We start from the raw sequence: 20,575 nt of genomic DNA on the forward strand, positions 1-20,575 counted from the left end.
TGCGCCGTTTCGGAGGGGCAAATATTCATGAGGGCTCTTACGTCGCGGGCGCCGCGCGGGACGACGGGTCCCCCCAGACCCCGCCCTGCGGGGCGGGGCCCGCGTCACGTGGGGAGGGCTGCGGGGCGGGGGCTGCGGGGCGGGGGCGGCGCCTCCGTGGGGACGGGGCGGGTCTCGGCGGGTCTCGGGGGGGGCTCTCGGGGGGGCTCCCGGCGGGGGGGTGTCTCGGCGGGGGCGGGTGTTTCGGCGGGGGGGGGCCGGGGGGGGTCTCGCCGGGGGGGTGTCTCGGGGGGTGTCTCTGCGGGGGTGTCTCGGCGGGGGGGGCCTGGGGGGGGTCTCTGCGGGGGTGTCTCGGCGGGGGTGCCGGGGGGGTCTCTGCGGGGGTGTCTCGGCGGGGGGGCCGGGGGGGTCTCGGCGGGGGGGTCTCTGCGGGGGTGTCTCGGCGGGGGGGGCCGGGGGGGTCTCGGCGGGGGGAGTCTCGGCGGGGGGGGGCCGGGGGGTGTCTCGCCGGGGGGGCCGGGGGGGGTCTCGGCGGGGGTGTCTCGGCGGGGGGGGTCTCGGCGGGGGGGTCTCGGCGGGGGGGGGCCGGGGGGGTCTCTGCGGGGGTGTCTCGCCGGGGGGGGCCGGGGGGTGTCTCGCCGGGGGGGCCGGGGGGTGTCTCGGCGGGGGGGGGCCGGGGGGTGTCTCGGCGGGGGGGGCCGGGGGGGGTCTCGGCGGGGGGGCGCACCCCGCCGTGCCTCAGCGCGGCGGCTTTGCGGGCTTCCCGGCCGCGGCCCCCCTTCACCCCCCAAACCACCGTTGCTGTTGGACACGCGCTGCGCTGGGTGCGAGGCTCAGCTCTCCGGTGCCGCCCGCGCTCCTCCCGCCCTCCCATTTGCTATTTCATACATATTTATAGCGTATTTTTATATATTTGCTATGCTTTTATTTATTATCGTAATGATACCGTTATTTAATAATAATGTACGAAGATACATTTGTATGTTACGTTTTTATCTCTAATGCTATTTTACGCAAACATATAATGATATATTTAATAAAACCTCCACTTTAATTCACAGTCCCTATTTATTAATATTTTCCCTTTATGTCCCTAATCCCCATCACTTTCAAAATCTTTCTGTGTACCTTTTTCCCATTCACTGTTTTTTTTTTTAAATTACATCTTCTCTTTCCTTAAAGCCGTCGCTCGTTAAATGTCCTGCCGACGTCCGTGTTTTAACTCGCTGTTAATATTTGTTGCCTCTTTCTTCCTTTAACCTCTTGGCTTTTAAAGTTTTCTGCTTTTCTCTTGTTCGCTGTTAATGTTTTAAAGTTATTTTTTCTGCTTTTCCTTAGGGCTCCCTCTCTCCACATTTTCTTTCGACGCCTCTGGTTTCGCTCACCGTCCGTATTTCATACTAGTTTCCCTTATTTCCCTCACACTCCATCGTATTTGCTTCCAAAATGTTCTGCCTAGTTTTGTTCCATTTCCTGTCTTCGTGTTTTACAACTTTCTTGTCTGTATTAGTACCTTTGCTTTTAAAATTTTATTTTACTGTCCCTAAGTTTTTCTCTTTATTTCCCTAATCCCTGTCACGTCTTAAATGTCTTCTTTTATCCTGTCTTTATTTTGCTCTCTTTTCTTTCAGTTTAAAGAAGTATTGGCCTCTCCTTAAGCGCTGTCGCTTTAGAAATTGTCTTTCTCCACCTCGCCTGGTTTGCTGTCCCTATTTTTAGGTTTCCTCTTTATTTCCATAATGCTTTTAACGCTTTTAAAACGTTTTTGCTAAGGGGGGGCAGGGGGCCCTGGCGCTGGCACTGACAAGAAAATTAACTGCGAAATAAAGACAGCAAACAAGATCCGAGTCGGAAATTTTCAAAGTGACGGGGATTAAGGGAATAAGGAGGAATTAAGAGCTAAAGCCCAGATCTGGGAAGAAAACCTGAAAGGCAACAGCACTAACAAAACACAAGAAAGACAGACCGGGAAAGGAAAAGAGGGAGGCAGAGGCAGAACTTTAAAAAAGCGAGGGGAATAGGGAAACAGAGGGGAAAAACAGAGGACTAAAACAGAGAGGTAGAAAGTAAATCCAAAAAGTGAGGGCACTAAGGGAAGACGACGAATTGAAGAGATTGAATGGGATAAAAGTAGACAGAAAGTCTGAGAAGCAAATAGGATTTAGGAAGTAAGAAAAAAAAAATAGCGACATTGAACTAAGGGAGAAAAGAAGGAAAAAATGAAAAAGCGATGGCGCAAAGGAAAAGCAAAACCCAAATAATTACCTCCCCCCGCCTCCGCCTGCCCTTTAGCCCTTCACAATCCGCCCCCCCCCCCACCTGGTTCCGTGTCCCTGTTTTTTTAATCCCCCTCTTCCTGCTCTGTGTTCTAGATGCCCTTTTTCTTTCTTAGATTCTCTTGCCGCAGGTCCCCGGCCCTACATTTTAATTTCGTCCCTCTCTGCCCACAGCCCAGTTTTGTCTTCGTCGTTCTCTTTCCGGGTCTTTTGTTGCGCTTTGCAATTTATTTTTGTTTTAGCGACTTCAGCATTAATTCAGGTGCTTCGTGCAGCTTCTGGTACGTTTCCTGTATCTCCACGTTTGTGCTCATGTTTTGTCCTTCGAGCCTGATCTAGTCCTGGTAAGAGAGGCAGGCGGAGAGTGTCAAGGTGATTCCGAATCACTGATAATTTACAGTAAGTAATTTACTTTGCAACCAGAGATACTTTTGAGGAGGGGTTCTCGTGGGATCCAGTTCTGCTTTGCCACTCAGTCCTGTCCAGAAGGCAGCTCTAGTAGGAGTAAGGTAGCGTGGGTGGTCTTGCTAGAAATGAAGTGTAACCCCACAGGAGGTTGTGTTTTTTTTTAATAGGAAAGTAAAGCACGTAATTATTATTAGTAATAACGCCGTTACTGCATTTAGTAAGCTGCTTTCCTACATCGCTTCATATGGCATCTATCTTGTTATTTACATCCCAGAAAAATGTTTTCCCTACCCGGTCACGTTGCTGATGCAATAGATGTCGTCGCAGCAGGAGAGCTGGTATCATCATTTCCAGTATGGGGCTACTGTCTTTGTTCACCTTCTTCCGTGCTGTGACCTTCAGGCAGGGGATAAAACCCCCTGCTGCTCCTCCGGCCGCCTTTGTGCTCTCTGAGGGGTCCCCCCCGCCCCGTTCCCGGGGGACTGTGAGGAGGGCGGTGGGCAGGCGAGCCCCAGCCTGGCCTCGGGAGGCTCGTTGGGCTCCTGGGCTTCTCTGGTGTTGCTGTTCCTTCAGCTGGTTGCGGCCTTTGAGTGCTTTGGGTGGGGGTGTTTTGATATTTAAATAAGCGGAGGTATTTGTTTGAGGTAAGGGTTTCAGAACTTTTTAAGGTGCAGCAGCGTATATACTAGAAAGTGTACTTCTATGCAGTTTTTATTTTTTTCCCAGGTCATTAATTTCTTATTGGGTGTTCAGGGGTGGCGCGATGGTGTAATAACATCACGCTCTGTTTGTTTTGTGTTTTTTTTTTATTGCAAGTCCATTTTATTTTCTTGGAATTACTGACTTTATTGAAGATGGAACCTTGGGTTTCTTCACTAGTTTTACTGTTCAAGTTGTTGACAATATCCCTTAATAGGACTGATAGTGAGGGGCTGCCCTAGGGGTTAGGGTATGTTGCGTGCACCGGGCGCGGGGCTGAGCGGCAGGCGAGGCTCGCCTCGGGACACGTGAGGCGTGTTGGGGGCCGTTAAAGGTGCCCTCCGGAACGCCGGGGCCGCCGCTGCTCCGTGCTGCGCCCGTGCTCCGTTCCCTGACTCAGTCTGTGCCTCCGTCCCGTCGCCGTCCGTCTGGGCGTCGCGGCCGCTGTTACCCGGAGGCGGTGACCGGTCCCTTGTTCCCAGCGCAGGCTTGGGTCGCCGTCTTCCCTGGCGCTTGCTGGAGAAGAGGACGCGTGTCCTCTGGGCTCGCGACAGTCTCCGGCCGGGGCCTGTCTCTTGTTTTACCGGGCGCGTAAGCTTTTCCTGCGATTCCCCTATTGCCTGTTTCCTGACGTGTCCGACGAGGTTTGCTCCCGTATCGGTGACGGCAGGTCTGCTCTCTCCTCCTCCTTCGCCTATCGTGTGTTCAGCCCGGGTTTCTGTAGTCGCAGGGTGTCCCTTTGAGATCTCTGAGTCACCGCGTCCCGCCGTCGTGGTTTTTCCGTCGGTCGGCGGCCGCCGTAGCTCCCCACGGGGCCTTGTAGGGGATGGGGCTCACGGGCCGGGAGCCGGGTTGGCGGCGGAGCTCTCGTCCTCGTGGCCTCGTCTGTCAGGCGGCCTCAGTTGCTGCGTGGTGCCACGTCCTCTCTTTCTGAGCTTTCTACCTTTGTGTTTTCTGGATCTGGTTGGAACTCATGGACGGCAGGATTTCTTTTGTTTATTCCCGCGGGTAAAGTCAGGTCTCCTGTTGACGTTCAGGCCCCTGTGGCTCTTTCCTTTTTTTTCCCCCCCTTTTCTCCTTTCCAGATATCACGCTTTCCCGTGACGGGGGCGGCAGGGCAGGGAGCGGAGCGTTGGGGCCTCTGCGGGGGGAACGTCGGGCGTCCTCCTGTCTTTGCGGGGCTGACCCCGAGGAAGCGTGGTACGTGGGTCGATGGCGTGAGTGTATGTTTTGTGGGTGCACGAATCCTTTCCAGAGTGTGTCAGAAGAGGGTAAGGGTTTTGTTCTGTTTAGTGTAAATGTTGTTCCGTTTGGTGTATTTGTTGAAGCCATGAGTTCAGTGGGGGAGGAAGCCAGCTCTCTGGCTGGTTTGAGGGTAAGGTGGGCTGTACCTGTTTGTCGGTCATCTCTCACCTGCCAGATGTTTTGAACTAGTTGTATCTGGTTCTCCTAGGGAGCCGCGAAGGGGTTTGGGGCTCCCCGGTGGCGGGTGCTGTGGCCAAAAGAGAGAGCAGGGTCACAGAGTGCTTCATTTACGGGGCTGGCCTCGGCCATCTCCTGCAGAAACTTCTGGTATGTAGCGATCGGGATTCGGTTTCCTGAAGGGGAGGATGATGGAGCTCATCATAAGAGCATAATCATCTCTTCCTTTGGCAGTACGGGCACCCGAGGGCCAGCCTGCTGTTGAGGAACGGCACGAGGATGTCAGCGTCGACGCTCAGCAGAGGAGGGAAGCTTCTTTGGGAGGTGAGGAGAAGAAGCAGAGTCCTTATGTGTTGTGTTTGCTTTTCGTCATGGGGGTGGGGAGGGGCTGGGATGTGTAAAACATGGTCCCGGGCAGGGGAGGGGTCTATGATGTGGGAGGGGGTGAGGGATATCGCAGACACCACTGGGCAGGCATTAGAACCCGGTGCTGAGGACGGACCGACCTGGCAGAACGGTCCTGCTGCCTGAAGGGACGCGTAGTTCTGTACGGAGATTTTAATACCTCAGTCCCCATCACCTCTGCATCGAGCTTGCAGAGCTTGTGGAGTTGTTTGAGCGGGCGGCCAGTTCCAGGCACAACGGTCCCTTTGTACCTCTGGATTTCCAGGTGACGGTGGCCACAACATCCAGCCTTACTGGCCTGGGAGCGAGCGAGAGGCTGTTGTGAGGTCACTGGTTCCCTGAGCAGCTGATAGGCCAGGAGCAGGCACGTGGTCTGTGCGGGTGGTTGTGAGGTCACTGCTTCCCTGAGCAGCTGATAGGCCAGGAGCAGGCACGTGGTCTGTGCGGGTGGTTGTGAGGTCACTGCTTCCCTGAGCAGCTGATAGGCCAGGAGCAGGCACGTGGTCTGTGCGGGTGGTTGTGAGGTCACTGCTTCCCTGAGCAGCTGATAGGCCAGGAGCAGGCACGTGGTCTGTGCGGGTGGTTGTGAGGTCACTGCTTCCCTGAGCAGCTGATAGGCCAGGAGCAGGCACGTGGTCTGTGCGGGTGGTTGTGAGGTCACTGGTTCCCTGAGCAGCTGATAGGCCAGGAGCAGGCACGTGGTCGGTGCGGGTGGTTGTGAGGTCACTGCTTCCCTGAGCAGCTGATAGGCCAGGAGCAGGCACGTGGTCAGTGCGGGTGGTTGTGAGGTCACTGGTTCCTGAGCAGCTGATAGGCCAGGAGCAGGCACGTGGTCTGTGCGGGTGGTTGTGAGGTCACTGCTTCCTGAGCAGCTGATAGGCCAGGAGCAGGCACGTGGTCGGTGCGGGTGGTTGTGAGGTCACTGGTTCCTGAGCAGCTGATAGGCCAGGAGCAGGCACGTGGTCTGTGCGGGTGGTTGTGAGGTCACTGGTTCCTGAGCAGCTGATAGGCCAGGAGCAGGCACGTGGTCGGTGCGGGTGGTTGTGAGGTCACTGGTTCCTGAGCAGCTGATAGGCCAGGAGCAGGCCTATGGATTGTGTGGGTGCTTGTGAGGCTGCTGGTGCCTGAGTAGAGGATAGGCCAGCCTGTACGTGTCTTGTGAAGGTCCTTGTGATGTCAGCGGTGCCTGAATACCTGATAGGCCAGGAAACGGGTACGTGGCAGGCGGAGGTGCTGTGACATCACCTTCCGCTGAGCAGCGGGTGGGCCAGGGGTACGCACAGGGCTGTGCCGGAGCCTGTGCTCCCGCGGGTGCTGGCGCAGCCGTTGGGCAAGGAGCGGGCGTATGGCTTGTGTGGGTGCTGCTGACATCATCAGAACAGCGTTTTGACCCCACCCAAATACGGCTTTTCGGAGGAACCGTGGTCAGCAGGAGCCCAGCACACACACACACACGCGCGTGTGACGGTAGCTCCTGAGCAGAGGGCGATGGCAGCGGGAGGGGTGCGAGGTCGCCGTCAGCACAACCCGTGAGCACGCCGGGGCAGCACGAGGGGGGTGTGAGGTCGCGTCGCCGACGGCACCCCATGGCCGTGGGGCGCGGCGCAGAGCGGCGTCAGAGGGGCACCCCGGGGCACGGGGGCTGCGAGGCCGAAGGAGCAGCCCCGGCTGGAGCGGTCGGGGTGGGGGGTGGCTCGGGGGCACCGCAGGGATGTGTCTGGGCACGGTGCCCGGGGAAACCACAGACATCCTGCCCGGGTGCTGCAGGGGGAGCACGGCGAGCGCTGCGGGGCCACGTGGGCTGTGGTTTGTGCACCTGCAGGCTCCAGCTCCCGATCCGCCCGCGGGGAATAACGGCCCTTGGGTGACAGGCTGAGCCAGGGGCACGTCTGAGCCCCTGGGCTGCACGTCTGCTGCCAGGGCAGGGACACGACCCCAGCTCCAGCTCCCGTGAGGGACCCGCCGCGGGGGTCCCCAGGGAGCAGTGGCCGAGCCAGCCCTCCTGGGACTGAGCTCTCGCCCTGGCCGAGGCCTTTCCCCAGCTGCTGCCCCCAGCACAGCGGGGTCTGCAGCAGGGGCTGTTCCCTTCCCACCCCGACACAGGCCCCGATGCAGTCCCGGCTCTGCGCTTCCCACGGCTCGGGGGCAGCTGGACACTCGCCTCTTGGGCTCTGGGATGAGCCCGCCGCGGAAGATGCTCCGTGCCCCCAGTCCCCACAGCAGGGTGCAAGGGGGGGGGCAGACCCTTCCCCCCCCCCCCACACCCCACTTGTCCCGTGACGATCCCCTGCCGCAGCCACCAATGACACCCGCAGCGGGACACGTATGTCCCTCATATATGGTGATGAACGGCGCTGGAGAAGTTCATTGGAGGGCTGGGCTGTGTCGGAGGGCAGACGGCTCCTGATAATGTCTAAAAAGGTGCTGCTGCTTCGACTGGCTCCTCCCGCCGGGGGCCGGCACCTGCAGAGATATATCACCCCCTCATTGCCTTCGTCCCCGTGAGCCCCCAGCAGCCTCAGGGAGCGGGGTGCAGCAGGGCTGTGCCAGCAGGGCAGGAGGCTCAGGATGGGCACAGAGGGACTCGTGTCTCCTCGGGTGCTGTGGCTGGTCCTGTGGGTGCAGCTGTGCAGGGGTAGGTGCCGGCTTCCTTGTCCCACCGACAGGGCCATCGGGACCCCTCTGGGAATGGGGGTTCTTTGCAGGTACCTCTGAGATGAGGGGCCGAAGCTGCCTAAGTCGCTTGAACTTGTGCCTCTCCCCGTGCCTCTCTGGGTGGGAGATGGAGGGGGGGCCCGGGGCTGTACAGGGGTTCCGGGCTGGCGAGGAGACGGTGCCCTGACGGGGCCAGGCACGGTGCGCGGGTGGGCATGGGCAGGGGGCCATTGGGGTGGGAGGAAGCGCCGCGGGCTGTGGGTCGGCGAATGGCCCAGCAGGTCTGCTGTTGGGCACCCCCAGCCCTCTGCAGCCTGTGGGGAGAAAAGGGATCCCCCTCCCACCCGGGGACAGCGTGGGAGGGGGAGGGATCCCACCCAGGTGCCTGGGCAAGGGGGACGCCCAGACCTGCAGTCTGGGGCTCGGCACGCTCCTCACCATTCCCTTACGGGTGTTTGAAGGGGCCGAGGAGGTGAGGCTGCAGGATGGCCCCTCGCGCTGTGCTGGAAGAGTGGAGGTGAAACGCCAGGGCCAGTGGGGGACCGTGTGTGGTATCTTCTGGGACATGGATGATGCTGCAGTGGTCTGTAAGCAGCTGGGCTGTGGGTCTGCTCTTGAAGCTCCTCAGTACGGATACTTTGGGCCCGGATCTGGCCCCATTTGGATGGCTGCTGTTCAGTGTCGTGGCACCGAGTCTGCTCTGTCCGACTGCTCAGATGATAAACGGTATCTACAGAACTGTGATCACGCTGTGGATGCTGGAGTGAGATGTGCAGGTCAGGGGCCAGCCCGTTCCTCACCTTCGTGGTTGGGGTGGGGGAAGGGGCCTGCGGAGCCCTCAGGGGAACAAGGGGGTGCTGGAGAAGGGCCTGGTGTGGCCGGTCGCACTGAGCTGGGACGTTCATTGCTGGTTCCCCCGGTTCCCGAGCAAAGCCCGGAGGGAACCTGCCACCGCCTGAGCCCTGCCAGGTGTGGCTCGGCCCACCCTCCGTGGGTGCCAGGGGCTGGGAGATGGAGGCCCACCCTGCCCCGCAGGCTCTGTTGGTTCCCAGCTTTGTGCCTCCGCTCACACAGGAGCTGCCTGGCAGCACGGAGGCCCTGGCTGCCCCACGCCAGCGGCACTGAGAGCAGCTCACGTGGGCGCCACAGCCCCAGGGAAGGGCCCAAGGTGGCCGGGGACTGCTGGGTCGTGTTCCCTGGCAGACACGGGTCCCCCAGAGCAGAGGAGCATCTCTGAGGGGAGGAGCACTGGGCTTGGGAAGAAGAGCAGGGTGTCCCAAGGCCATCCGCACCCACTGGGAGCGGCTGGGAGGGTCGTGGGACTCCTCACTTGTAACCACCTTGGAGGTGCTGGGAGATGGGGTCAGGTAACTGCCGGAGGGCTCTGGGAACCCATGGGGGTCTTTGGTTGCTCCAGGATTTGTCCGGCTGGTCGGAGGGGACAGCACCTGCTCAGGACGAGTGGAGATCCGTGATGGGAACCAGTGGAAAACTATCTGTGACTCAGACTTTGGTCCCCAAGCTGCTGCCGTGGTCTGCGGGGAGCTGCAGTGCGGCGCACCCCTGCCTGTCCCTGGGGCATCTCCCTTTGGAGAAGGGGATGGTCCCATCTGGGGCAGAGAGCTGCAGTGTGTGGGGAGTGAAGCCTCTCTCGCCTCCTGCCCCATGGGATCCCCCCGGGACCAGCCTTGCACCCACGCTAACGCTGCCGGCGTCACCTGCACACGTAAGGACGCGGAGGGGTGTTGAACGCTGAGTGTGAGCTGGGGCGGGGGAGCAGGACAGGGACTGCGCCGTGCTGGGTGTGGTGACAGCAGGGGTGACGTGGCTGTCGGCAGCCCTGGAAGGCTGCAGGAGCAGGGGAAAGGAAGGCTGTCGCTCTGGTCCCTCCTCCGGCTGTGGAGGGAGCAAGAGCACCAATCCACCCTCCCTCATCTCCCTCTGTCCCCAGGGTACTCGGAGTTCAGGCTGGTGAACGGCAGCACACCTTGTGACGGGAGGGTGGAGGTCCAGGTGCTGGGGACCTGGGGCACCCTCTGTGCCTCCCACTGGGACCCCCCGGACGCCCACGTTCTCTGTCGTCACCTCGGCTGCGGGTTTGCTGAGTCCGTTCCCAGGGGAGGGCATTTTGGGAGAGGCACCGGCCCCGTCTGGAGAGACTCGTTCCACTGCGATGGGACTGAAGCCCACCTGGGACTGTGCCCAGTGACGGCCCTGGGGGCCTCTCCGTGCGCCCAGGAGAACAACGCTGCTGTCATTTGCTCAGGTGAGAGCTGGGAAAACGCTGCGCTAACTCCGTTTGCCCCTTGGGTGCGACGTGGCCACCCAAAGCAGGGAACCCCATGGCAGCTCCAGGGCGAATTTATCCCCGGAGAAACCCCGGCCTCACCAGGAGCTCTGGCGAGCTCTGTCCGCTCAGAATGGCGGCTCTGATGTGGGAGAGCGGAGCACCGAACCGGGTGAGGGGCCACGGCCAGGCCTGGGCTCCCCCGCTCTCGTGGTGCGGGACAGGCCACGGAGAGGGCGGTGGGGCTCAGCTCCATCCCTCTGGCTGCAGACAGCCCTGCCCCAGCCCCGCAGAGCCCCACAGAGCCCCACAGAGCCCAGTCCCACACCTGCAGGGCTGTCCAGGTGCCCGCAGCAGCAGCAGCAGCAGACCTGGGGTGTGAACTGCGGCGTGGGGCTGGGCTTTGCCCTGGCTTCTGGCCGGCACAAGTCCCAAACATCTCCTGTTTGATCCGAAAGGCCCCCGCACTCTTCCCCCTCAGCAGGGATGTGTTGGGTGGCTCTGCCCCACCAAGAGCAAAGAGAGCATCTTGCTCGGGGACTGGGAGCCACGGCTGTGGGAACGTGCTCCTGGAGCTCGCTGCAGAGGGCTGGGGGCAGGCGGGTGGGCTCCGGGTGTTGTGAGGGCTCCAGAGCCTGGGCAGGCGCCCCCGGTTTCTGGGCTGCCCGGTGTCGCTGAGGGCTGGGCACGGCTGCTCCCCCCAGGTCCAGCCAACGCCACGTCCCTGCGGCTGGTGGGTGGGGAGAGCCGGTGCGACGGGCGAGTGGAGATCTTCCAGGGCGGGACGTGGGGCAGAGTCCTGGATGACCAGTGGGACCTGGCGGAGGCCCGCGTGGTGTGCCGGCAGCTGCGGTGCGGAGGGGCAGAGACGGCCTACAACCCCCCGAAGCCTCAGAGAGGGACGGGTCCCGTGGGGCTGCGAGGGGTCCGGTGCGCGGGGCACGAGGCCGGGCTGACCCTCTGCAACGCCTCCGTGCCTGAGAACGCCCTGGCGGCAGGGATCGCAGAGGACGTGGGGGTCACTTGTGAGGGTGAGTGGTGCTGCGCTTCCAGGCTCCAGGCTCTCCCAGGGCCCTTCCAGGCTCTGGGCCGGTGGGCACCAGCCCCCGAGAGCAGCAGGGGTTTCTTCCCGCTGCAGGGAGCCGGCAGGTCCGGCTGGTGAACGGCTCCGGGCGCTGCGCCGGGAGAGTGGAGATCTACCGCCAGGGCAGCTGGGGGACCATCTGCGATGACGGCTGGGGCCTGCCTGACGCCGCCGTCGTTTGCCGCCAGCTGGGCTGCGGACGGGCGCTGGAGGCGGCCGTCGCTGCTCGTTTCGGCAAAGGCTCCGGTCGCATCTGGCTGGACGGTGTGAACTGCTCCGGGGCCGAAGGTGCTCTCTGGGACTGCCCGGCACAGCCCTGGGGGCAGCACGACTGCGCGCACAAGGAGGATGCAGGAGTCGTCTGCTCAGGTCTGTGCTGGGAGCTGTGGCGTGAGCCCGGTGCCCGGGGAGGCCGGGACGAGGGCAGAGCCCCTGCCTGAGGCTGTCCCGGGGGCCGCCCCGGCGCGGGTCCCCTCAGCGCCACCGGGGTTCCCTGGGGAGCTCGGCTGTCCCCGGGGGGTTAGCGGGGAGGGCAGGGCGCCTGCTCGTCGGGGACTTGTCCCCCCACGTGGGTGCGAGGGGGACTTGCTGGCCGTGCCTTTGCCCGGCTGAGGGCCGGGCGGGCGCAGGGGCATCCCCGCTCCCGCAGCCCCGCACCAGCCTGCTCCCTTCGGGGCCTTTCCTCTCAGAGTTCACGTCCCTGAGGCTGGAGCGCGGCAACGACTGCTCCGGGTACCTGCAAGTCTATTATAACGGGACGTGGGGGAGCGTTTGCTCCAACTCGATGACTCTCCGAACGGCGTCGCTGGCGTGCAAGGAGCTGGGCTGTGGGGACGAAGGGACGCTGGATACACAACTGCCCTCCGGCAAGCTGTCTGGCACCGCCTGGCTGGATCGTGTGCAGTGTGGGGAGAAAAACAGCTCCTTCTGGCAGTGCCCCTCCGCTCCCTGGAACCCGGAGTCCTGCGATACCCTGCAGGAGAAGACCCACATCACCTGCAATGGTAATTGTGAGCTACCTGGGCAGCAGCGCTCCCCCAGCTCCTGCTCCCTGCTGGGCAGCGTCAAAGGCAGAGACAGCCCACGGGGGCTTCTCCTTTCTGTGCCAGAGCCTGCTGCTTCTGGGGACACAAACGGGCCCCAGGCGTGCCCCAGCGGTTGCCAGCTGGGCTCTCGGCAGCTCCCAAGGGAGGCAGAGGTGTCTCCAGGCAAGGTCTCAGAGGAGACCAGCCACGGCTCCGAGCAGCAGCCCTGCCATGGACACCCTCCTGCTGCTCTGTGAGCCAGGGCCCCTTTGGGGCTGAGCAGTCGGGGTCCCCCACGTTGCCGTGCGTGTCCCCTGGAGGACCGGGGCTCAGCTGCTGCCGTCAGCGAGGTTGCATGGGGAGGCGCGAGGCGAGCTCAGCCCCAGGCTCTGCTGCGCGACCCCCTTGCAGCAGCCCCCTCACCAGAGCATTTCCTTCTGCAGGGAGACGGCCAGAAACACCCCCGGCCCCCGGGTCCGAGTGCCCCAACACCACCACCTGCACAGGTAGCTGCTCCTCTGCACGCCCCTCTCGCCTGGCAGGGCTCTGCCTGCTTCCCGGTGCCCTGGGAGCTCCCGGCCTTCTCCAGGCAGGGAGAAGATTCGTGCCGTGGGAGGAGCGGACGGGTGCTCGGGCAGAGTGGAGATCTGGCACGACGGCTCCTGGCGGAGGGTGTGCGACAACTCCTGGGCCAAGCAGGAGGCCGAGGTGGCGTGCAGGCAGCTGGGCTGCGGCTCCGCCGTGTATCCCCTGGACAACGCTGCCTTTGGGAAGGGGACAGGCCCCGTCTGGCTGGAGAAGGTGGATTGCCGGGGGACAGAGCTGTCTCTGCAGCACTGCTCTGCCCGGCCTGGGGACAGCGGTGCCTGCCAGCACGAGGAGGGCGCTGCCGTGAACTGCTCAGGTGAGCGGAGGGGCTGAGACCCCTGCAGAGCGTGGGAGCCTGGTGCCGCGTGGGAAGCTGCCTCTGCGGGGCTGGATGTCTCCAGCCTCCGCCCCCAGGGCTCTGCAGCCCCCAGGGGCATCTCCTGGGCTGCCTGCGCCATCCTGCCCGATACCCAGCGCAAGGCCCTGGGCGCTGCCCCAGCCGCCCCGAGCAGCCCAGCGGGAGGGGCGGTCTGGGTGGGATGTGCCGGGGGGGTTTGCACGCACGTGTGCGCACACGAACGTGGCGTGTCGGAGGAGGGTCCCTGGTGGCTGCACGCCCATCTGCTCAGCCCAGCTCTCCTCCTCTTCCTCTGCAGCACCACCCAGCACGACAGCACCAACCCCCCGAGCAGGTAACCTGTCCTCCCTGCCAGCGCAGGGTCCTCCTGAGGCCGGGCTGTGACCCACAGCTGGGGGGAAGGGGCTCCTTGTCGGGGTGTGAAACTCCCAGGAGGAGGCAGCGGGGTCACGGTGGAGGGTGTCATTTACCCTGCAGGGTGGGAGCTTCCCCATCACTCACTCCCTGGGGTCCCCGACCCCTGGTGTAATGGGGACCAGGGCTGGGGTGTCCCAGCCCCACACCTCTCCCAGGCCTGGTGCTGCCCTTTCTGTGTTCCTGCCCAGCAGATCCCACCCGGGGCCCTCCGACCAGCAGCAGCAGCAGCAGGATCTCATTACCCATCATCATCTGCATCATCCTGGGAGCCCTTCTGTGCGTGCTCCTGGCCCTCCTGGCCGGGCAGGCGCGAAGCGCCAGGGCTGGGCGCGGAGGTGGGTCCTGCCCCCGCGGTCCCGGGGGAAGAAGCCTCCCGGCAGGGCCAAGGGTGCTCTGGGGACTGGTACAGGCAGGGCTGGGGGGAGAAGAGCGCGTGCTGCCTGCATTCCCTTGTGCTGACCCGCTGACTGCCCGGCCACGGCCACCAGCAGCGAGGGGCAGAGAGACCCCAGGCCTGGGGGGTTAGGGATGGGGCGAGGAGAGAAATAGTCACAGAGGAGGCCAAGCTGAGTGGTGCGGCGGACACACCTGGGGGACGGGATGCCCTTCAGAGGGACCTGGATAGGCCTGAGAAGTGGGCTCGGGTGAACCTCATGGGGTTCAACAAGGCCAAGTGCCAGGTCCTGCACCTGGGTCGGGGCAACCCCCGGTATCAGCAGAGGCTGGGGGGTGCAGGGATTGAGAGCAGCCCTGTGGAGAGGGACGTGGGGGTGCCGGAGGGTGAGAAGCTGGACGCGAGCTGACAATGTGCGCTCGCAGCCCAGAAGGCCAGCCCTATCCGGGGCTGCATCAGAAGCAGCGGGGCCAGCAGGGCGAGGGAGGGGGTTCTGCCCCTCTGCTCCGCTCTGGTGAGACCCCCCTGCAGCGCCGCCTCCAGCTCTGGGGTCCACGGTACCAGAAGGACGCACGTGGACCTGTTAGAGCAGGCCCAGAGCAGGGCCATGGAAATGATCCGAGGGGTGGCACAGCTCTCCTATGAGGACGGGCTGAGAGAGTCGGGGCTGTTCGGCCTGGAGAAGAGAAGGCTCCGGGGAGACCTTCTCGTGGCTTTTCAATGCCTAAAGGGGGCTTAAAAGAAAGATGGGGACAAACTCTTTAGCAGGGACTTTTGTGATAGAACAAGGGTTTTAAACTAAAAGAGGTTGGATTTAGACAAGGTATTAGGAAGGAAACCTTTACAGCGAAGGTGGCGAAACATTGGAAGAGGTTGCCCCGAGAAGCTGTGGGTGCCCCGTCACTGGACGTGCTCACAGTCGGGTTGGAGGGGGCTCTGAGCAACCTGAGCAAGTTGAAGATGTCCCTGCTCGTTGGGGGGGGGGTTGGACTAGACCTTTAGAGGTCCCTTCTAGCCCAAACCGTTCTGCGATCGATTCTGTGATTCCTGAGGCAGTTCTGTGTCTGCCTGCAGGCTCTGAGAGCGCTTGGGAGCCCTTCCCTGATGCTGTGTACGAGGAGATCGGTTACAGCCAGGCATGGGAGAAGCAGCTGAGGTTCAGCGGCAAAGGTGGGTGTGGGTCCCTCATGGGGGGCACATCTGCAGGGCTCTTTCCCCTGGCCTCCACCCAGGGCTGACCCACTGCAGCCCCCGGCCCGTGGTCCCTGCAGTGCTGTGGGGTCTGAGGGGAGGGCAGCCAGGTCCTGGGCCTGGGAGAGGGGACGGAGAGGCGCCTCCTCCCCACCAGCTCTGCCCATCGCAGCTGGGGATAGCCCCTCTCTGCCCGCCCCCGCGCCCCTCTGTGACACCTGGGGGATGAGGGACGGGGCTGGCCCCAGGCAGCTCTGGGAGCCCCTTTGAGACAGGGTTGGTGCCGGGGGCGCGGGGGGCGTCCTGAGCCCTCCCCCAGTCAGCCCCGGTTCCGCGGGTGCCCCGTCCCCAGCAGCACTGACCGCAGGCTGGGCCCGCAGAGCGCTCGCCCGTAACACCCGCTGCGCCTCTCGCCAGGCTCCTATCCAGGGGGGTCCCTGACAGAGCTGCGGCCCCACGCCGGGGACAGCGAGGAGGAGGGTGGTCCGCGTCCAGCGCCGGGTAAGGCGGGCAGGAAGGGGTTGATCTCCTGTGCCTGCAGGCATATGATGGACAGCAGCCTCCCTGGGCCTCACCGTCAGAGTTGGGGAGGACACGGGGGAGTCTCCTGCGGTGCTGCCATCGCCAGTGTCTGAGCCCCGTGTCCCTGCGCGTCCCCCATCCTCTGCCCTGCAGGATGTATCTTCCCACAGCCACCAACCGCCCTCGCGTTTCAGGTGTCCCTGTCCCGCCCGGAGGTGACCCAGCAGACGGCTATGACGATGGCTATGACGATGCCGGGGAGGTTTCCGACCCTGGGGAGGATCGTGCCCCTGGGCAGGGAGACTGGGAACTGCCCAGGGCGCCAGAGGAGGGAGCGGGGCCCGGGGATGCACCTGGAGGTGAGGGGGAAGGATAGCGCTGCCGGCTCCTGGGGTGCCATCCCTGGTGCTGGACGAATCGCTGCTGTACTGGGAGAGCCCGGCTTCCTGGGATGGGGGAACTGGCCGCAGGAGTTTCCCCTGGGGTCTGGGGATGGGAGGGGGAGCCGAACACCTCGGGAGCGGTGAGGAGACAGGAGGGAGGTGATGTATGGGGCAGGAAGGGCACCCCACGGGGCGAACACGCAAGGGCCTGCCTTGCTGCTTGCAGGGGCAAACCTGCACTCGCAGAGAAGGGCTGGGCCCCTGGAGCTAAGGGGACGCCTGGTCCCTGTCCGCAGAGAGCACGGGCTATGACGATGCTGAAGAGGTGCCTCTGGCACATCCCCCCGAGGACACGAAGGCCGCGTCCCCGGAGCTCGGCGCAGAGCAGTCCCTGAGCCCCGGGGCAGGAGAGCCCGTCCCTGCCGTCGAGCTGGGTGCAGCCTGGAGGGAGGAGAGGACTGTGCAGCTGGCAGAGCCGTGAGCACCGGGGAGCCCTCTCCCTTTTCCCACAGGCAGCAGAGACCGCTGGGCCTTTCCTCGGGCTTTATTCTCGTTTTTAGGCTGGGCCTCGGGATTTGTTCTTATTAAAAGCCTCTGGGGGTTTGAGCCAGGGCTGGCACTTGCCTGCCCAGGTCTCGGGGTGTCCCCCCGAGGCCGACTGGGGGGAGCAGAGCACAAAGACATGGTGGCGGGGAAGGGTCACGTCTTGGGGATGGTGCGCTCAGGGTCAGGCTGTGAGAGGCCATGGCCCCTGGGGCATATTCCTGTTGTCTCCTGGGTGCCCAGGGAGCCTCTGCAGAAAGCAGCACTTGAATCCCCCTGAGATGGGGGAGGTCAGTGCTACCCCTCCGTGGGGGCCTGATCCTGGCACAGCGCTGCCCCCTCACCGTCCCTGCAGGGCAATGGGGCAGGAGGAGGCTCTGCTGCGGGCACTGCTCCCACACTCTGACCCACACTGGGGCTGATGGGGAGGAGGAAGGCCCTGAGCCTCCTCTGCCACCCAGGGCTCCAGCCCTCTGTGCCACATCGTCCCCCACTCCGCAGCAGGAGCAGAGCAAGAGGGCGAGGGAAGTGCCCTCCCCGGGCTGGGGGGCCCGCGGGCTCTGATGGCACCCCAGGGTGTGCGGAGGGGGGGCACGGGGGCAGAAACCTCACACCCCCCTCCCCCTGCAGCCCCCTTCCCGCCAGCATCCCTGGAGGTGGGTGAAGGGCAGGCTTCCACCCCCACGGGGCTGATGCCGGGGAGGAGCACATGTGTTGCGCCCGCCATCGCAGCAGGGGGGCAGAGGGGGCCAAGAGGCGCCGCTCGGGACGGCGTGTGGGTGCGCAGCACTGACGCCCCCGCGCTACAGCGGGTGATCCTCGCACGGCTTCGCCGGCTGCCCTTGGCGCGTCCGAGGTCTCGCTGCGACAGCCCTCCGGAGGGAGGGTGTTCCCGTTCAGGCCTCATCGCCGGGGCTTGCCTCCCCCTGGGAGCGGGGGGACGGTGGCCTCCGGTCTGGGAACCGAGCACCAGGCAAAGGAGGCGAGGAGGGGAGCAGCGTGTGCGCCAGCGGGAGCGACAGCGGGGACAGACGGGGTCTCTGCGCAGGTCCTGCACAGGAGACGTCCCGCGCCCAGCGCAGCAGGGAAGGAGGGGCAGCTGGAGCCCACCCCGGAGGAGCCCTGGAGGGCGAGTCCTGCCCAGAGGGAGGCTGGGGATGAGGGGTGCTGGGGGAAGGCTCCTTCCGAGGGGCAGATCTGCAGGCACAGAGCGGGGGTGATGCTCTGGCAAGGGGCAAAGCAGGGCTGGGGACGCGTGGGGCTGGGGGAAGGCTCCTTCCGAGGGGCAGATCTGCAGGCACAGAGCGGGGGTGATGCTCTGGCAAGGGGCGAAGCAGGGCTGGGGACGCGTGGGGCTGGGGGAAGGCTCCTTCCGAGGGGCAGATCTGCAGGCACAGAGCCGGGGTGATGCTCTGGCAAGGGGCGAAGCAGGGCTGGGGACGCGTGGGGCTGGGGGAAGGCTCCTTCCGAGGGGCAGATCTGCAGGCACAGAGCGGGGGTGATGCTCTGGCAAGGGGCGAAGCAGGGCTGGGGACGCGTGGGGCTGGGGGAAGGCTCCTTCCGAGGGGCAGATCTGCAGGCACAGAGCGGGGGTGATGCTCTGGCAAGGGGCGAAGCAGGGCTGGGGACGCGTGGGGCTGGGGGAAGGCTCCTTCCGAGGGGCAGATCTGCAGGCACAGAGCGGGGGTGATGCTCTGGCAAGGGGCGAAGCAGGGCTGGGGACGCGTGGGGCTGGGGGAAGGCTCCTTCCGAGGGGCAGATCTGCAGGCACAGAGCGGGGGTGATGCTCTGGCAAGGGGCGAAGCAGGGCTGGGGACGCGTGGGGCTGGGGGAAGGCTCCTTCCGAGGGGCAGATCTGCAGGCACAGAGCGGGGGTGATGCTCTGGCAAGGGGCGAAGCAGGGCTGGGGACGCGTGGGGCTGGGGGAAGGCTCCTTCCGAGGGGCAGATCTGCAGGCACAGAGCGGGGGTGATGCTCTGGCAAGGGGCGAAGCAGGGCTGGGACAGGCTGGAAGGCACCAGGCGGGCTCTGCAAAAACCCGAGGGAGGAAGCCATCGCTGAAGGCCGGGGCTGAAGCAGGGACCTCTAGATCTTCGGTCTAACCCTCTCCCGGCTGAGCTACCCCAGCCCTGCCCCAGCAGCCCCTGACCCAGCGCCGCCCGTGCCGGGCTCCTCGGGGGGGGTCCCCGGAGAAGCTCTGCCGAGCCTGAGCAGGGGGGCCTGGCCCCTCCCTGCCTCCAGGGCCGGGGGGGCTCCAGGTCTGGGGGAGACCCCCTGCCGCCGGGCGTGCCGAGGTGCCTGTGGGCCTGGTACAAGCGTGACCGTGGGGAGGGTGACCGGGCAGGCCGGGCACGGGCGGCTGCCGCGGGGTGGGGCGGGGCGGGGGGCGTGCGTTCCCTGTGATGTCGTCGTGTTTTATAGTTATCTTGTCTTTATTAGCACCCGTGCGTGTTAAATTTTATTTTGCTGTCCCTATTTTGTAAGGTTTTCTCTTTATTTCCCTAATCCCTGCCACTTCTTAAATGCGGGGACAGCAACGTAAAGGAGAGGTAGAAAGAAAATGTAAAAAGTGAGATCCCTAAGGGAAAAAAAAATAGTGACAGCAGAGGAGAGAAAAGTAGAAAAATTTAAAAGCCAAGAGGTTAAGAGAGGAATGAACTAACAAATAGTAACTGAATCGCAACACAGACGTAGGCAGGAAATTTAAAAAGCAATGGCAGTAAGGAAAGAGAAGATAGAATTAAAACATACAGAGAGGGAATGGGAAAAAGGCACACAGAAAGAAGATTTAAAAAGAGGCAGGATTAGGGAATTAAAGGAAAAGAGTAAAAAATGGGACCATGAATCTAAAATGGCAATTTTATTAAATATATTAGTATATATTTTTACATGTTTATATTAAAAATTCAACAAATATAATAATAAAATATAATACATGAATATATCTTTATATACTATTATAAATGAAATATAAGAAACACAATATATAAACATAGTGAATATATATAAAAATATATTCAGTACATTTATTAAATGATAAATGTAAAGGGAAAGCCATTTTGAAAAGCGCTGGCGCTGACGGAAGAGCTGAAAGGTGACAATCGCGCGGCGAGGGGGACACAAGCAGACGGCACAGTTAGAAGAGCAAGGCCGGGCGCCCCGGCTGCCCCCTCAGCGACAGGCGCTGCCCCACTGGCACCCGCGCCCTGCTGCCCCCGCCCCGCGCCCTTCCGTGCCGCGACCCGCGGGCCGGTGACAGGGCTCACGGCTGCTCTTCTGGCTGCCGCCAAACCCCCCGGGGTCCACCCGACCCTTGCCTGGGGCGCTGTGGGGAGGGCGGCGTGGGGCTGGGGTCGACGAGCCCCAGCCGGGGCTCGGGCAGCTCTCACTGCCCCCGGGCTCCTCTGGCGCCGGTGCTCCCGTGTTCCCTCGGGCGGTCGCAGCTCTGGGGCTGTCTCAGCCCCCCGGGCAGGCGTGCTCTGGCGTTTAGAGAAGCGGAGGCGTTGCCTGAGGTAAGGCTTCCAGAGCTTGGCGCTCTTTGGCAGCAGCTGTACTAGAAAGGTCCCTTGTGGCCTGCTTTGCTTTTTTTCTCCCGGGATGCTGTTTTGGGCGCTGAGGGGGCGGTGAGGCGGTTTAGTGGTATGGTGTTCTGTTTGGCGTTTGGTTTTTGCTTTGCTGGTTTTTTTTTCCGTGTAAATGTATTTTATTGTGCTGCAATTCCTGTCTTTACTGAAGCTGGAACCTTGGGGTTTTTCACTAGTTCTGTTGTTTACTTTTTCAGGTGTTGACTTGGTCTCTCAGTAGGCCTGTCAGTGAGATGCTGTGGTTGGGGTTAGGGTATGTTGCCTGTGTCTGGGTGTGGAGCCTTAGCGTTTCTCAGGAGAGCAGGTGGGATGTCGGGCGCAGCGGTCACCTTGT

At 62.8% G+C, this 20,575-nt stretch overlaps 1 protein-coding gene and 2 long non-coding RNA genes across 3 annotated transcripts; all 3 read left to right on the forward strand.

Moving 5' to 3' along the window:
• Positions 1-8,430: 8,430 nt before the first annotated feature.
• LOC135310405 (scavenger receptor cysteine-rich type 1 protein M130-like) lies at positions 8,431-12,518 on the forward strand. The gene is made up of 6 exons (XM_064437673.1): positions 8,431-8,641; positions 9,283-9,591; positions 9,817-10,131; positions 10,857-11,183; positions 11,291-11,605; positions 11,926-12,518. The coding sequence occupies exons 1-6, from the start codon at positions 8,431-8,433 to the stop codon at positions 12,516-12,518; spliced, it is 2,070 nt and encodes a 689-aa protein (XP_064293743.1).
• A 350-nt stretch (positions 12,519-12,868) lies between these two features.
• LOC135310349 (uncharacterized) lies at positions 12,869-15,191 on the forward strand. The gene is made up of 4 exons (XR_010370441.1): positions 12,869-13,165; positions 13,506-13,541; positions 13,816-13,959; positions 15,093-15,191. It is a non-coding gene; the product is annotated as an uncharacterized LOC135310349 (long non-coding RNA).
• Positions 15,192-15,624: 433 nt separating this feature from the next.
• Positions 15,625-16,629, forward strand: LOC135310376 (uncharacterized). The gene is made up of 3 exons (XR_010370449.1): positions 15,625-15,710; positions 15,926-16,090; positions 16,411-16,629. It is a non-coding gene; the product is annotated as an uncharacterized LOC135310376 (long non-coding RNA).
• The last annotated feature ends 3,946 nt before the right edge of the window (positions 16,630-20,575 follow it).

This window comes from Phalacrocorax carbo, chromosome 34 (genome assembly GCF_963921805.1).
Source record: "Phalacrocorax carbo chromosome 34, bPhaCar2.1, whole genome shotgun sequence".
In the NCBI taxonomy this organism is placed as follows: domain Eukaryota; kingdom Metazoa; phylum Chordata; class Aves; order Suliformes; family Phalacrocoracidae; genus Phalacrocorax; species Phalacrocorax carbo.